At 41.8% G+C, this 18,382-nt stretch overlaps 1 protein-coding gene across 1 annotated transcript; it reads left to right on the plus strand.

The window, feature by feature from the left end:
• Positions 1–11,530: 11,530 nt before the first annotated feature.
• On the plus strand, positions 11,531–14,382 carry LOC308282106 (GTP-binding protein Rhes-like; the record flags this gene model as incomplete). Its single annotated transcript, XM_080722450.1, has 3 exons — positions 11,531–11,728; positions 13,274–13,552; positions 14,173–14,382. The coding sequence occupies 3 exons, from the start codon at positions 11,531–11,533 to the stop codon at positions 14,380–14,382; spliced, it is 687 nt and encodes a 228-aa protein (XP_080578576.1).
• Between the last annotated feature and the right edge of the window lie 4,000 nt (positions 14,383–18,382).

Raw genomic sequence — 18,382 nt, forward strand, 5'->3', positions numbered from 1 at the left:
TTGATGCTTCCGTGTGACGCTGTAGTGTGATCAAGTAGGGCGTTGATTTACTAATAAAACACAAACAGTCATAGAATATTGAGATAAGAGGTTTCTGCCCAACAGCGACTATTTTCCTGCTAATCTCAGTGGGAGGAACATTGTTGTTCTCGTGTGGATATGTCCAAAACCTTCCCCTTTTGGTTTTATTTTAAAAACAATTAAAAATTGTGAAAATATCCGAGCCAAGCACAAAATAGCAGAGTCTGCTATTTTCGCTACTTTTATGCGACACTTTTGTATGACGTAGGGCTATAATTCACGGGAAAAAGGTACAAATTTGAAACTTGGAGGAGACACGAGGTTTCTGTCTGACAGTGACGACATAGGGACACTAAATGGTCTTTTATCGCTCTCCTTGGTTGGCCCTCTCCATTGAACTCAATCAGTTTTTAATCACTTTTTTGAGAGGAAAGGAAGTAGATGAAGTGGGCTAAAGCTTAAAAAGCACAGATCTTCAAGCTCACAATGCGTCACGTTGCACATCGTGTAAATTAAACCCTGCCCTGCTCAAATGGCAGTTGGGGATAGCTGATTGTTATGAGTCTAAGGACCTGTCCATTGCACACACACACACACACACACACACACACACGCACACACACCTTTTAACAATTTATTCATGTCCACAGCGCATACAAGGACACGAATATTAAAGGTACAATTAAGGATACATTCACATAATCATCATGGCATGTGACAGCTGCCAATTATAGAAGAGAGAGCACAATACTTTGCCACAAGTTTGCCAGCCTTTTTTGCCCCCTTCTTGGGCATCCCAAGTTGTTGAAACCCTCTTAACAACCAGTCTGTGGGTAACAAACACACACACACACACACACACACACACACACACACACACACACCACAATGTATTAACAAATGCACAACCATCCACTGAATGTGTACCATAAGTGATGCTGTGTTCTGTGTAGCAGTGTAGTAAACATGATGACCAAATGATAATGAAAAGCACATGTCTGTACTGTGGTGATGAATCAATTCTATTATATAATGTTTGTTTAAGACTGGATGCCACCATTGGCCTGTAAACACAATGATGAGATGCTCCCATTGTCATTGTGGCTGTGCCTTGCATAAAACATTTTTTCCCCCCATTATTCTCTTCCATTTGTATTGAACTGAACAAAAAAATAAAAAAGACGATCATGTTTTCTCTGTTGTCAGCAGATTATATATTTTTTTGCTCCACATCAGCATCCTGGTACCTTATTCCCTGCATATTTAACCACGCCTGCATCCTGGGAAGTGAGAACTACTCTCTGCATCCTGGGACCCACTCTCTGAATCTCTAACCATGCATGCCTGCATCCTGGGACCTAAACCCCCCGATGGAGCCGTGCATGGTTTCCTCCGTCATCAGTGTATGAATGTGTGTGTGAATGGGTGAATGTAACAGTACCATTTACATACCATATTTCTAATGCTACATGTTTCAGTATCTAAATTTGGCCAATGCTGCCATCTAGTGGAGATAGAAACACCTTACCTTTGTTCTGTCCTTCCCTGTCTTCCATTCTTGTGCATCCCATGTCTATAATGCATTATCTGCTTTAAACATTGTACAATTATAGTTATACAAACTCATAAATACTCATACTGCTTTATAATAATGACCATAACACACTACAACGCATTGTATAATGACTTGTAAGGTCAGGCATTGTAATACTTCATAAATGCTGGACAATCTCACACACATGGTGTATTATAATACTCATTGTTATATTTCATTATAATAACTTTATAATGTAATCATTGTGATACAGCATTATAGTGTGATTATAAGTCTCTATAATGTAAGTGGTCATTGGGAGTTTAAGTAAAGTATATTTTGTTTGTTGCATAGATTTAATGCTGTTTTTTCCACTTGACTTAAATCATCCAATGACCATTTAGTGCCCTATAAGCCCAATATAATGCATATACAGTCATGCGTTATGACTGTTGTAAAAGCCACAGCACTGCATTTCTTTGTTAGTTTATTGTTATTATTTGCATTATTATATTTGTGATTATTTAGTATTATTTGGCATATTAGTTCTATTAGTTTGAGTTAATTGTTTATTGGATTATTGGTTTGGGCACCAGGGGCATGCCACTCCCAGGCCTGATTGATTGACAGGCTATATATAGGCCTGGGTGATTGGCAAAGGGCATGCACCTGGTGGACAAACGTTTTTTTACCAGTGCCAGAGCCACAGTGAAGAGCCTCAGAACTATGCCATGGAGAATGTTTGTATTACTTTATTGGGAGAATTAAACCTGCAACCAAAACATCAAGTCGCTTTGTGGACATTGTGTGCTTATGCCTGCGTACAGCCTAAATCTGGGTGCATCAGTGAGTTTGTCTAGGAGGTTCGTTTGGAACCAGAAGCTGCACTTTCAAAGTAAAAAACCTAGTCCTTTGAGAAGCTGGACAAGGGAAAAGGAAGTTGATTTGGCATTGGAAAGCCACCACTGAAAGGAGAAAACAAAAGGAGATTGCGGTATGTAACGGACACTGAAAAGCTGCTGTATTGGAAAACGGCATAATTAACTATTGGAGTTACTTATTTTCGTGTTTGTCACTGATACGTTTTAATGGTGACCCTTTTGCTGCACTGCCGTCTGTTTTTTATCCTTAATTGTCACCGCTGGACTTTTATTGGTGATACGTTTTCTATAGCCCATTTATATTTTTGTATTGTCAGTCACTGCCGGGCTTTTATCTGACATGCCTTTGGCTTAAACACTGCCACTGCCATTTTTATTTTTGAGCGGTCGTTTGTTTTGCACTGGACACTGAGCTGCTCAGCTGCACCACACTTTAAGTGGGCACAATGTCAGACTGGTGGGGTTCTGATGAACCTCCAGAGCTCAGTCCAGAGGTAATTGAAGAAATGTCAGACTGGTGGTATGCTGATGAACAGAGTCCAGAACCCGATGACTGGTCGGATGATGACCCGCCCCCAGAACTAAGTCAGAAGGTCATTGACGAAATTGTGAAACGCTTTTTTGAAAGTATTCAGGAAGACGCATCAGCTCCAAGCCAGATACAGGGTCTGGGGGAGCACAGAGGAAGTTTTGCCACAAGTGTTGGGGGAAAGACACCTCCAGGTCCAGGAGAGGATGACACAGAGACATGGCAGGCCAGGCGGGGAGAGGAGGCGAGTGTCTCAGAGTCCGGGCTGAAGAACCTTCAGCCTCTGGAGAATGCTCTACAGCTGAAAGAGATCCGGTGGGAACAGCCGACCAGCCCGGCTGAAGAGTACATGGACGACGGTGAGATGGCGGCGGAGACGGGCAGCTCCTCTGCTGTCGGTGACACCCCATCCAAAACTGCTGAAGAGGACATGGACGACGGTGAGATGGCGGCGGAGGCGGGCAGCTCCTCTGCTGTTGGCGACACCCCATCCAAAACTGAAGAGGAGGACATGGACAACGGTGAGATGGCCGAGGAGACGGGCAGCTCCTCTGCTGTCCCATCCGAAACTGAAGAGGACAGTGAGATGGCTGTGGAGACAAGGGGCTCCTCGGCTGTCAGTGATATTACATCTGAACACGAAGATGACGATGAACAGAGATCCAAAAAAGATGGAGGCCGCAAGCATCCGAACGAAAAGAAAATGAACAAAAAGCAGCGTGCCCAGGAGAAGAGGAAGCAGACGGAGCAGAAGGAGAGTGGGAAGGGTGAGGAGAAAGATGTGCCAGAAGAAAGGGGCCTACTACACGTACCTTTCTTTCTGTGGTGGCTTGAGGGCTTCATGAAGCCTTTAGCTGTCTGCTGCAAGACCTGAGCCACCCGCATCGACTACAACAGAACTTGACTTTTCTCTCCTCCATCTTTCTCTTTCATTTCTTTCTTTTGCAGTGTCATCAAAGAAGAATCAGTCAAGACTAAATACAATACACATACCACATACCCTTGATTGATGATATAATGATTATGGCTTTAATGTATTGTTCGTAATTGGTCATATAATTCCCAATTGGGGGGTAGTGTAAAAGCCACAGCACTGCATTTCTTTGTTAGTTTATTGTTATTATTTGCATTATTATATTTGTGATTATTTAGTATTATTTGGCATATTAGTTCTATTAGTTTGAGTTAATTGTTTATTGGATTATTGGTTTGGGCACCAGGGGCATGCCACTCCCAGGCCTGATTGATTGACAGGCTATATATAGGCCTGGGTGATTGGCAAAGGGCATGCACCTGGTGGACAAACGTTTTTTTTACCAGTGCCAGAGCCACAGTGAAGAGCCTCAGAACTATGCCATGGAGAATGTTTGTATTACTTTATTGGGAGAATTAAACCTGCAACCAAAACATCAAGTCGCTTTGTGGACATTGTGTGCTTATGCCTGCGTACAGCCTAAATCTGGGTGCATCAGTGAGTTTGTCTAGGAGGTTCGTTTGGAACCAGAAGCTGCACTTTCAACTGTAATTAGTTGTATAGTGTTATGAGCAGATTAAAAAACATTCACATTTGTTTTTAAGTCATTATATAATGCTTTATTATGTTTTATGACTGTTGTTATGAAGCATTTATGAAGTATTAATGAGTTCTTAACCAGAGTAACTCATCATAATTATGCAAGAATGTCACATTAAAGTAACCCACATTTTTTTCTTTCTTTCTTTTTTTACTTACTTAATTTTTCAGTACTTTAACTTCTATTCCACATGCAAATATTGTACTTTTTACTTCACTATTTGATAACTTCAGTTAGTTAACTGAACAGATTTGGATTATTATCACAAAACAAGAAAACACAAGCTCACCAGATCTGCTATTGTGTGCTAGAGCTTGTAGATCTGCTATTTTCAAAATACTTTTCATACATATTGAAAACTTGCGAAATGGGACATTCTGCATATTGAGTACTTTTGGTACTTAACATTTTGACACCAATACTTTTCTACTTCACAGTATTGGTACTTTTATTGCGACCATAGGTCGCAGTTAGTATGAAAACGGCAAGCTCATGTCACGCTCCATTTTATGCCCATATATGGAGACGACATGAGTCACACTTGCAAATGAATTCCATCCTTGTCCCTTTTATGCCCATATGGAGTTTTATGCCCATATCTGGAGATCGCAACCTCCCCCTGAGGTCGTTTCTCGTAGAATGTGAGTACTTCTTTCACCACTGCTTCCAAGTATGATTATACTGTGTTACGAGCAGATTATAATGTATTATGGATATGGACTGCCTGGCAAGTGCTTCTCTTTTGTTTGTTCGTTCTCTCATTCATTCCTTCTTTTGTGTCTTTCTGGAACAGGTGGTTCTGACCTCAATTCTTCAAGGGTACAGATAGGTGAGAGTAATCTCCTGAACGTGGACCAATGCAAACCTCTTCAGAAATACTTCTCCATGTGTGCACAACTCACACATGTACAGTATGTACAGGTGGGCGCATGCACAACACTTGTGGGCGCATGCACAACACTTGTGTGCGCGCACAGACACACACACGCGCACGCACACACACACACACACACACACACACACACACACACACACACACACACACACAGATGTTAGTATATGGGCCTGCAAATGAGAGCACGCGTGCACACATGCAAACACACTCTCACACACACAAAAACAAACACAAACACATTCTCTTTCTTTATCCATTGCGGTATCTGTTTACCCAGCGATAAATATGCACACCACCAGGCCAGACAGTATAGGCTACTGTGAGCACAAAGAATGAGGTCTTGTGTATTCTGTCTCATATCAAGAACAATGAAGTACATGAATTAAATGTGTCAAGCATCGAACAATCCTGTGTGAAAGCAGGTCTGCTGCTGGCAGGGGCGTCACAAGGGGGGGGGAAATGTGGGAGATACTAGGGCCCAAGGTGGAGGAGCTTTAATTATGTTATACTTTAGCTATTGAAAAATAGCAGATCTACTGTACAAGCTCTTGTACCCAGGGCCTAGAATTTGGTGCGACACCCCTGGCTGCTGGTGCAGGTGGTACAGTATGAGGGTAGTCGACTCTGTCTCTATTTTTCAACTTTTTTAGATTTCCATACACAATGGCCATTTTGCCATTAAAGGAATATTTCACTTAAAAAAAAAAGAAAAAAAAAAACATTTTATCATCTAATCAGGCTTTTATGAACATCCTGAATAGATTTTAATTTTCCTGATCAATATTTAGATATTTCATGTAAATGTTAATCCAGGAGGAGGGACCCATACACACCCATTGTAACTCCAAACTCCATTTTAACCATGATAGATTCATTAAAAACATTATTTTTTTATGGTGCAATACGGCCTGCTCACGTACCGGTATTAGGAGGGTAGTATGAGTCACCAGAAAAGATAATGGGTGTTTTTAATGAATCTATCATGGTTAAAATGGAGTTTGAAGTTACAATGGGTGTGTATGGGGCCCTCCTCCTGGAGGAGAGGGCCTGATAACATTTACAACAAATATTGAATCAGTGTGAAATATCTGACTAATTTAAGTGAAATATCCCTTTAAGTTAATGAAATGCCACGCCAGGTTTTTCAATCCAAAATGCAAACACGGTGAATATGGTCTATTGAACACCCTTTACAAGGGTTTTTTACAAACACTGAACCAATGAAAAGTATTAAAAAGCTCTTCTGTCTAAACCTCCCAACTCCATTGGATACTCAAACTGTCGGTCAAACCTCCAAAACTATATGGAGTTATAGTGGTTTGACCCTCATTGATTAGAATGACAAAGTCATTAGACATAGACTTTCAGGAGGCAGTATTGCGTTGTTCTAAAAACCTATTATAAGTTTATATTTTGGACATAGCTGGTTCTAGGGCTGTCACGATATGACATTTTACATGACGATTAACAATTTAATTGTGTTTTTGTCGTTGACAATTACATTTCTGTTTGGCTTGTAGGCTTCGAAGTTGCACATGGCAGATATGACACATAACCTTAAATATACAATGGAATTACTGACATATTTGACAACTTTATACTTAAAAAAGAACATTGATAGTGGAAATAGCCGATGCGACGCGTTGTGAGCTTGTAGATCTGCTATTTCCACTATTTTTGACTTTCTTAAAAATATATGAACATTTTTCAACATGGAAACGATTATGACGATTATGAAAAATAATCATGGTTATGTCCAAAAATCACGATTAGACGATTATGTAATAATTGTGACAGCCCTAGCTGGTTCCTGCCTGACAGCAGAGGTATACTCAGTTCCTGCACAGCGGCCTACCGTTTGGCCCTTATCCACATGTTTGCCACCCACGCCCATAATTGCTTCTCTGGAACTCAGCAAAGGTGTGCGGGCCACTTCTGTCAAAGTGATAGTAATTCATGTTTAACTACTTTCCAACCTGCTGTCGCAATGCTGGCCATGGGTCATTAATTACAGGCAAGTATTTCGAAAACATTTCACAACTTTCGAAAAGGGGCAAAGATAGCAGATCTGCGATGCTTGTAGGTCGGCAATTTTTGTATGGTTCAAAGGAGAACATCACCAATTTTCCTTATATTCATATACAGATCCTTCTCAAAAAGTTTGAATATTGTGTAACATAATATATTTTTTTAAACTTTCATATAGTTTTGATTCATTGTGCATGCAGTGACATATTCAAAAGCTTTTTTTTTGTTTTAATTTAGATTTTTATGGCATGCAGCTCATGAAAATCAAAAATCCATATCTCAAAATATTAGAATATTCCACACAGCCACTCAAAATAGGCATTTATAATACAGAAATGTCAAAGTTCTGAAAGGTTATGTTAATTTATGCACTCAGTACTTTGTATGGAATACTTTTGAACAAATTCCTTCATCAGTGGGGCGTGGCATGAAGGTGGTCAGCCTGAGGTACTGCTGAGGTGTTATGGAAGCCCAGGTTTGCTTTGATAGAGGCCATAAGCTCATCTGTGTGGTTGAGTCTGGTGTCTCTCATCTTCCTCTTGACAACACAACACAGATTCTCTGTGGGTTTCAGGTCAGGCCAGTTGGCTGGTCAGTTAAGGCCAGTATACCATGGTCACTACACCAGTTACTAGTAGTTTTGGCTCTGTGGGCAAGTGCCAAGTGCTTCTGGCTCAAATAAATCATCATCTCAATAAAGCTTGTCAACCTACGGAAGCATTAAGTGCTCTAAAATCCCTGGGTAGATGACTGTCTTGACTCTGAACTTGATAAAACGCAGTGTGGGCAAAACCAGCATTGCATTGTATTGCAGGTGTTGGTCCATTGTGTTTTATCAAGTTCAGAGTCAACACAGCCATCTACCTGGGGATTTTAGAGCACTTTGCGCTTCTGTAGGTTGACAAGCTTTAAGGAAATGATGATTTCCTTTAGCCAGAAGCACTTGGCACCTGCCCACAGAGCCAAAACTACAGTAACTGGTGTAGTGACCATGGTATTACTAGCCTTAACTGACCAGCAAACTGGCCTGACCTGAAACCCACAGAGAATCTGTGTTGTGTTGTCAAGAGGAAGATGACAGACACCAGACTCAACCACACAGATGAGCTTATGGCCTCTATCAAAGCAAACCTGGGCTTCCATAACACCTCAGCAGTACCTCAGGCTGACCACCTTCATGCCACGCCCCACTGATGAAGGAATTTGTTCAAAAGTATTCCATACAAAGTACTGAGTGCATAAATTAACATAACCTTTCAGAACTTTGACATTTCTGTGTTATAAATCCATCTTTTGAGTGGCTGTGTGGAATATTCTAATATTTTGAGATATGGATTTTTGATTTTCATGAGCTGTATGCCATAAACATCAAAATTAAAACAAAAAAAGCTTTTGAATATTTCACTGCATGCACAATTAATCTAAAATATATCAAAGTTTAACAAATCTATTATGTTACAGAAGAAAATGAACTTTTAAACAATATTCTAATTTTTTTAGAAGGATCTGTATACTGTAGTTGGTCTTCATAATGCTCATTACAAGATGGCACAATTTTGTCTTCTAACTCTTGTTGGTGATCTGTGGACCGTTCAGAAACCTACCTGCCAATGACATCATCAAATTGGAATAAAGCCAATAGAAACCACAGCCTTTCCCTTCCTGGGAAGTTAGCTGATGAAATAGAAGCCATTGTTCTGTCAAACAAGTCTGTAAAACAGAAAGTTTGAAATCGGGTCACTTGTCGGCAGGTTTCTAAACTGTCCACATCCCTAGACAGAAAAGGTTCTATCTTTCAATGAGCGTTAGTGAGACCACTTACAGTATATGAAATGAGGTTGGCCAGTCCACACCAATGCAACTTCTTGCAACCATTTTCCCCAAATCATGGCACCGGTCTGCAACTGGTCAGTCCAAACCGCTTGCATTTTATTTGTTGACTGGGACTACAATGTGTATTAGTGACATTGTGTTTTTGTTGTACAGTATTTACACTTCTAAGGAAAGATCATCCCCCCAAAAAAACTGGATTGAGTGATGTTGGTGTTTCTGTGTGTGCCAGCTGGCCACACTGGCACACACTAATACCTAAAAGAAAACAAACATGTTATTGTAGTATCCATTCTGCCGTGTTATTCATAACACAAACAGGACTCACATACATGCACGCGCATGCATGTGTGTGTGCCCGGGCGCGTGCGCGTGCGTGCGTGCGTGCACATGGGTGTGTTTGTGCAAACAGTACATCTTCCTGTGAAGGTCACGTCTAAGTATTATTACTTACCATGAAGTCTATCTGGTGTAAATATGAATGTAATGTCTGTTTCCTGTCTGTGTTGCTCTATGTATGCACATGTGCAGCAGTCTTGTGTGTGAGTATGAGTGTGCGAGTGTGTGCACATGTACATGTTTGCTGTCTTTAAGCACCAAAAGTTCCCACGTGGATAATAAAACCATTGTTTTGGTCCTCATGAACAATAGGGCCATTTGTCTTGCTTAAAAATCGCACCTGTGCAAAGTGAGCAGTGCAAACACAACACACGTATACATATCTCCTTGTATGGGCCATTTTGTCTGTGACGTCAGTTACTTTATATGTATGAGCACAGATCTCTGTGAAATTGTGCACATAAATGTTTATAAATGATTTATAACAGGTCATTATTGTAAAGTGCTACCCATAATTCTACATTCATTCAAACTGACAACTCTGACTGGGGAGGCAGATAAGTGGGTTATCTATCATTACATCCTGAAAGAAAATTTTACAAATGGTTGTTATGTACAGTAGGCCTATATAGCCTGTGGACAATCACAATAAGTTGGAAATATGAACATATCATATGGTGTCATGATCAAACATAATGTTGATATGGCACACTGACTATCAAGAAAATGAAAACATGGCACTTCATGTCAAAAAGTGCTCTAGGGTAAGTCAAATGTAATTACATTTAAATTGTTTGGGATGTTTTCACAAAGATAGTAAGACAAAATAAAGACTGAGACTAAAACAAAATAATACAAACTACTACTGAACCAAAGTTGCCAGTTGTCAAACTGCCCAGCTAAGTGTAACGTGTCAAGTCAAGTGTTTGTGTTCTAATAGAACCTGGCCTCAAGTGCCCCATATATGGAACTTGGAAACTTCCATAATAGTCATTTCAAGTGATCACAAAACACGACTGTTTGATGTACTGAGAGACGGCATGTTGAAATAATTAAATTTGCCATTGTGAAGTTCATGCAATTTTACTCAACAATGCTTGTTCCTTGTTTTATCTTCGTACATGGGCGTAAGGTACAGGAAGTATTTTTGGCTCATGATAAGACTTCATTAATGTTGACCAAGAGAGAGATTGGTTTCAGAAGTGGGTCTGTATGAGTCATAATAATCCCTCTTACACACACACACACACACACACACACACACACACACACACACACACACACACACACACACACACACACACACAGGTGAGGGAGAAAAATATAGGAGGAAGGATAGATAGATCACAGACAGACAAACAGAGAGAGAGAGAAAGGTGGAGTGGGGAGAGAGTTGGAAACAGACAGTGGGAGGGGGGACAGACAGACCGACCGACAGAGGGGAGAGACACAGACAGAGTCAGACAGATAAGGAGACAGACAGACATAGCAAATGAGAGAGAGAGAGAGAGAGAGAGAGAGAGGGTGAGACAGCGAGAGGGTGAGACAGAGAGAGAGAGCAAGAGAGGAGACTGGGGGGAGGCGTGTGACTGTGGGCGGAGCCACCGACTCCAGGCTATAAGTAGCGGGTCTCTGTGGCAGGACATTCTGTCTGTCAGAACAGACTCACAGCTGTAGTACGGGAGCAGAGCAGGGCAGAGTCAGAGTGCATAGGTCTTCTTAGGAATAGGATTAGGAGCTACATTCTCCCAACCAGAACCACATCATCGGAAACTAGTCTTTCATAATTACACTTTATATGTTAATATTTTTTCTTAAACTTTAAGTTATATTCTGTTGGTATTTCTTTGACCAAACTGAGAATCCAGTAAAATCAACCCTATACGACCAGCAAGCAGCATGTCTGTTGGAGACAGCAGCAGTAAAAGCAGCAGCAGTCCTACCTCCACCACGGTGCGGCTGGTGTTCCTGGGCGCGGCGGGCGTCGGCAAGAGCGCGCTCATCCTCCGCTTCCTGCACGACCGCTACCTGCTCAAGTACACCCCCACCGTGGAGGAGCTGCATGCGCTGGAGTACGATGCACAGGGGGGAGGCAAGGTAAGGCTACTGCACCGGTTCTCAAACTTTAAAATGTCAAGGTCTGCCCTCAACTCTGACAGTGTACAAACAAATGGAACCAAATGGACCTGTTAGGGGCCATTTGGTTATATTAGTATAGTTTATACAGACTTGTATGGGTCAATTTAGACCCCTCTAAAGGAACCCACCGAACCCCTAGAATCCACTTTGAGAATCCCTGGTGCTGTGTTCTGTTCAGTGTCTTATTTCGTGCCGAATAGGGTCCATTTGTACACTCTCTGAGTTACAGACCCTGGCCTTAAGGGTCCAAATAAGCCTATTATTTAGCTTGGGAGTTGGGACCCCCTGGAACTCCCTCAATGACCCCCCATGGGTTAAATATTTGGCACAATATAAGAATAAACAAAACAATTAATACATGATTCTCAAAAGGTTTCATGCTAAGGATCCCTAAATGTATACCGTATTATTTGGCCACAGGGACCCCCATATGGTTTCTTTTCTTTTCTTTTTGTTAAAATGTTTCTCCAAAGATTTTCTGAAAATAGCAGATCTGCAAACTCTATAGATCTGCTATTTTGAAATAGCATTTGGCTAAGTTATTTTTCATGCTATATTAACACCCTAACCCATTTAGCTGGGAACTCCCTCAAGGGCTCCACTTGAGAAACACTGGTTATTGCGTTGTAATAATGAATAATAATAATAAAGGATTGCATTTTTATATTTTTAAGCGCTTTACAATGCTCCATTCATTCATACATAGTGTTGTATATCATTGGTTCTCATTGTGAGGTCAGGGGACCACCTGGGGTGAGTGAGGTGAGTCACTCAGCTAAATGAGTGAACATCTTAACCATATTTTATACTTTGGCACATACAGTATATAGCCAATTTGCTAGATTTGCTATTTTTGAAAGATCGCCTTGAATATTATTATGTTTTTAGCAAACATTTTACACTCAGATCTTTGCTTCTGGGGGGCACAAAATATTTTTGAGATGGGGTGGCAAAACACATCGATTTGGTGGTCCTTGACATGAGCCATTGCATTGCTGTATATTTAGTTCATTAATGGTGTTTATTTTGAGTGTGATGTCTGCTGTATTTCCCACCATGGGAATCAATAAAGGTCTTCTCTAATCCAGGGGTTCCCAGACTTTTCAGGTCGAGACCCAAACTAGTGAAAACAGGAGATCTCCAAGCTCACGTGTTGCTTCGTGCCACGTTGTGAGCTTATAGATCGGCTATTTTCGCTGCTTCTGAAACATTTATTTTCTAATTTATGGAATTTATTTGATTTTTCTTTTAATTCTTCATGAAATAATTGACAAAAATCATTGAATTTAGTTTTTAATTCATGAAAAAATATAGCCTTTTTGGGGATGTTTTTTGAAAATGTTTTGAAATTAAAAACAAATTGTAGTGAAACAAAAAATAAAGGGACCCATACAATATGTCCCCCATACATATGTCCCCGACCCACAAATGGGTCCCAACCCAGTGTTTGGGAAGCAGTCCGCTATAATCTAATCTAATCTAATCTTGTCTCGTCTCCATAAGGTGCGCCTGGAGATCCTGGACACCAGTGGCTTCTACTCGTTCCCGGCCATGCGGCGGCTGTGCATCCGCCACAGCGACGCCTTTGCGCTGGTGTACGCCGTGGACGACCCCGCCTCGCTGGAGGAGGTGCGGCGGCTGCGGGACGAGATCCTGGAGGTGAGGAGGAGCCACGGCGAGGCCACGGCTCCGCCCATCACGGTGGTGGGCAGCAAGGCTGACCTGACGGAGGCAGAGGGCCGCGTGCTGCTGGCCGCCGACGTCATGGCCACCGCGGAGAAGGTGTGTGTTTGTGTGTGTGTGTGTGTGTGTGTGTGTGTGTGTGTGTGTGTGTGTGTGTGTGTGTGTGTATTACTGCTGTTATGTCACTGTTGTTACCTGAGGGGTTTCTCAAGCTCTTTCACGTCATGGACCCCAAATTGATACACGGACCCCCAAATTGATATGCATTTGGCCCATCTGAAAAGGTTAGAACCCAATAGCTCCAATTCTCCTTACGCCCTACTTGACCATACTACAAGGTCACACAAAAGCATCAAAAATAGCAGATCTGCTACTTTTGCTGTTTTTGAATTTGACTCCTGAAAATTAACAGTTTTGGACATGAGGAGGACATGTGAGGTTTCCACCCGAGAGAGATGATAGGGGCCGCCCGCTGGCGTAGCGGTCCAGGACCAGGCCCATACCACAAAGGCTCTGATGCCTGACAGTGCCTCGCGAGTTCGAGTCCCGATCCCGACGGCCTTTACTGCATGTCATCTTTAAAAATAAATAGATGCCTGTGCACCTTGCAGGGATGATCTTCACACCAACCCTCTAGGAGTGGGACGTGAGCTTTGTGGAGGTGACAACTATTATTATTATTATTAACTAAAGTCTCCCTGATCTTCCCAACCCTCTAGGAGTGGGACGCCAGCTTCGTGGAGGCGTCTGCGCGCACCGGAGGCAACGCGGTGGGCGTGTTCCGCGCTCTGCTGCAGCACGTCAACCTGCCACCGCAGCTGAGCCCGGCGCTGCAGCGCCGCAGAGGCACCGATCCCGACCCCGCCGCCGCCAGCCACCTGAAGAAGAGGCCACCACTGAAGAAGAACAACAGCTGTGTTTTATCGTGAATGAACTCATGAACCAATCCTTTAGGCTTTCCCACTATAACCCCCCCGGCGTTCCTATTTTTGGTAAGAGTTCTCAAATTCTGCCCAAACCCGACATGACCCAATGTTTTCGGGACGGGCCCAAAATGTATGCCAATTGATCTGTGAAAAAAAGAAATCTATTACTCCCAAATACGAAATTTCAACTGCTCCTAGTTGAAAATGCAGACCGAAATAGCAGTTGGTGTCTTGGATGTAACTGAAAGTGAACATTACTTAGGTATCTAGTCACCGTCTGACCTTCCTAGCCTGTGTTACTAAAGAAAAACGGGCGACCATGGCCAAAACTCAATCGAGAATCAGTGATCAAAAATCGGTGAAAGTGACCGTTTTCAAGATGTTTTGGCCATCATCTCTGGAACGGAAGGTCCAATCTGCTCAGTTCAAAGCTTGTTGGATGCATGACCTCGAGGGTATTAAATTCGTAATGACACCTTTGAGGGTTTTCGGGACAAACAGTATGGTAATTGTTCGGGCTTGGCCAGGCCTTAATTTTCTGGCCTGTTGAGAACTCAAAATTATGAATGTTATTTCGCTATCAAATGTATATTTTGGGTCTTGAGATGACGTTTGGGAACCCTTGCTTTATTGCCTCTGTGAGAAATATGAGCAGCTGGTCTGCATGTCATGTTCATGTGTTCTGGTCATCCACTGACCAGAAGAATGATTACAAATTCTAGGCATACAACAATTATCAGCACCTATCATGTGTGAGATCATGTTAGATTTTGTGTATTATGTACAGTTGGTCATACATATGCTGGTCTTGTAAATAAAATTGGCTTTTATTTTTGATGATTGTCTTGTTGATTTGTTTTTGATTGATTTGTTCTTTCAAATAGAATATGATTGCATCAAATCCATACATCAACTATTCTAATGGTTGCACAAATGGAGGAAAAGAAAAAGGTATAGGCAATGCTTTGCACGGTAACCGAACTCTTGTATTTGTTTTACGAGGATATGGTTAGGAATATGTTCAGGGTTAGGCATAGTTTTACTGATGTTAATTGGGTTAGGAAAATAAGCTTAGGTTCAGGCATAGTTTTACTGAGGTTAAGTTTAGGAATACCTGGTGGCGACTGCTCTGAGGTCTCTGGATTTGACCCGGGGTGAGAGTGTTTTGGGGCGAGCGTTCTTTTATTTTTAGGCTATCATCATGTTCTTTTTCAATAGAAGTATTCAAACAACACTGCTCTGAAGCAGTGCAAAACAGACACACAATACCCACCTGACTCAAACACCCACTTATGATTCAGTGATTCTAATATTAGTCCATCTTAATACTAACACTTCAACAATCATAATATGACAATAATAGTCCATGTCCTTTCTCCTCTTACCATGAATCCGCTTCCTGCCTGTGCACGTGCGTACACACACACACACACACACACACACACACACACACACACACACACACACACACACACACACACACACACACACACACACACTCCTCTCATTCATCTGTCCACTCCTCATCCTCTTGTGCTGCTCTTATCTCTCTCCTCTCAGCAGTGTTGCCATGTCCGCTTATTATAAGCGACTTGTTTTTCTGTAGCTTCCAAAATAAGACTTGCTTCCTAATGTTGTTTAACACAGTGGTACTGAAACAATTGTATGGCAAAGACCCCTAAATGAATGAACTTACTTGTCCACAGACAAAATATATTGTGCCATGGACTCCCTTTGTCCATGGCAGATTTGTGTTGTTAAAATATTTTCAAAAATAAAAAAAATCTTTAGCCTATTTTTCCTCTATAGTCCCTTCTTCGGGGCTTGTTTTCATAGACCTGGTTGCTTATTTCTCTTGCAAAATCTGGCAACGCTGCCTGTCAAGGCCTGCATCCTTCTTATCTGCTGTTTGGCCAGCCTCTAAAAACAGAGACGACACTCGCACAGGCACGAAGCCATTAGCATAACAGAGAGGCAGGTTTTTGTTTTCCATTTGTATTTTTGGGTGACACGTGGGGGAGAAGGTGAACACTGTACACGGCAGGGTCATTGAACTCTGCTCCAGGACGTTCGCTCACTGTGCACTCAGCGCACAATAACCCTGTCTACACTTGAGAAAGGATAAACACTTATATTGAATAAAAACAACAACTAGAAAGGTGCAATTCTGGGAAATTGCAAGTGTGGTTGCCTAATATTGTGATGTCGCGTGACTCAAATCACTCAAATCCATTATATTATCCAACCAGAAAAGGGGCAGAAAAAGTTCATTGAACTCAATGGACTTTTGGGGTTTTGGGGTTACAGAAAAGGTTACAGAAAATGTCCATTGAACTTGGGGTTACTCTAGATGAAATAATAAAGCTGGACAAGAACTATAGTCTGGTTGCCCAGTAGGCAACCACACTAATAATGATCATATAGCGATGATTATAACAGTAAGATACGAGAACAGTAAAGCCTCGATCAGAGTCTACGGTGAAGAGCTATCCACCGCAAATTTGAGGTGGAAAGCTTTCCACCTCAAGTCAGAAAATAAGTGCAGGCCATCATAGTCAGTCACGGTGGAGTCCTATTCACCGTGAATGACTGGTCTAGATCGACCAATCAGTGAACGGGGTGAAGAGCCTGTCTGTCTGATAGTAAAAACAGAGAGATGTGTCGGGACTCGCGGTGGAAAGCTCTCCACCGCGAGAAATTACGTAACGTTGTAGTTTCATGACTCAAAAAGACTATACCGACTCTGATCGAGGCTTGAGATAAGACCTTTATTGATCCTGTGAGGTAAATTCAGTTGCCAGAGTAGAGGTAGCACCGGCGTTACAGTAAGATACAGTTAACAGGGGAAAATATCAAGTTTGTAGATACAGCAGGTGTGCCAGGCCTGACTTTGTCTTCCCACAGGTCCTGTAAATTGGGGTGCCGATCAGGTGCATTTGGGAGCACGTGCCCAGTTTTCCCAGTGTGCACTAATCAGTCTATTGCTCTATGATGGCAGCACGTCTTGGTTTGCACTATTCAACACCCCAACACTATGTTTACCACACAGCCACTCACTTACAGTACACTACTGATTTCACAATAACACACCCCAAATAAGTATTTGTTGCATTTATCTTGTATAAGTGTGTCATCTTTGACACTTTTAAACTAAGCCACGTGTCAGGTAACACAGGGTAAAAACATCAGCCACAAAAGAAGCACCACCAATAATGAACAAAAAGGCTATACAACAGTGTACACCCTCAACAAAGGTATAACTCAACACTTGCATTCCATACAGGCCAACAGGGATTAGAATACACACCGTAACCAATGCCATGTCAGATAGCATCCATACAGTAATGACCCCAACCATAAAGAAATGGGGGATGCCCCCTTTGGTCAGCTGGTTTGATGACTTGCCATTGGACTAAAACCATAGACTGTATAATAGATAGACTAAAACGCCATTGGACTAAACCAGATTATAAGAAAAAGAAAGCTACCATACTGGAAAGGGACAACCCAAAACCAAAGCAAATGGAATGCAATTTGGCCCAAAATAGAGTATATACACTGGCAATGGCATAATACCTGCGAATACATGTGAATGACCCAAAACTAAGGAAAGCCTTGACTACAGGTACAGACTCAGAGAACAAGACAGCCACAGGCAGACCCTTCTCCCAGACTACAGTAGGCCTATGCACCAATGCACACAGAAAGTGGTGGAAAGCACTTTCTAACCACCTGCCTACCAAAACATTAGATACACATACTTCCCACAGATTACAAACACCCAAAGTGTGTTTGAAAATAAAAACCTCCCATATCTAATGGGAGAAACAATGTGCAAACACAGCCAGATTTGTGATTACAGAATGCTAACTCTTGTGTTTCCTGCACCATCTGTACGAGTGGACCTCTGATTAGACCTACTGCACATATAAACAGAGTTGCTACCTTAAAACACGTCTTTTTTTTATATTATTAAATCGCTTTGGGAAATATGCTAATTGTC

Source organism: Nannobrachium achirus (assembly GCF_963921795.1).
Source record: "Nannobrachium achirus genome assembly, chromosome: 3".
Classification (NCBI taxonomy): Eukaryota; Metazoa; Chordata; class Actinopteri; order Myctophiformes; family Myctophidae; genus Nannobrachium; species Nannobrachium achirus.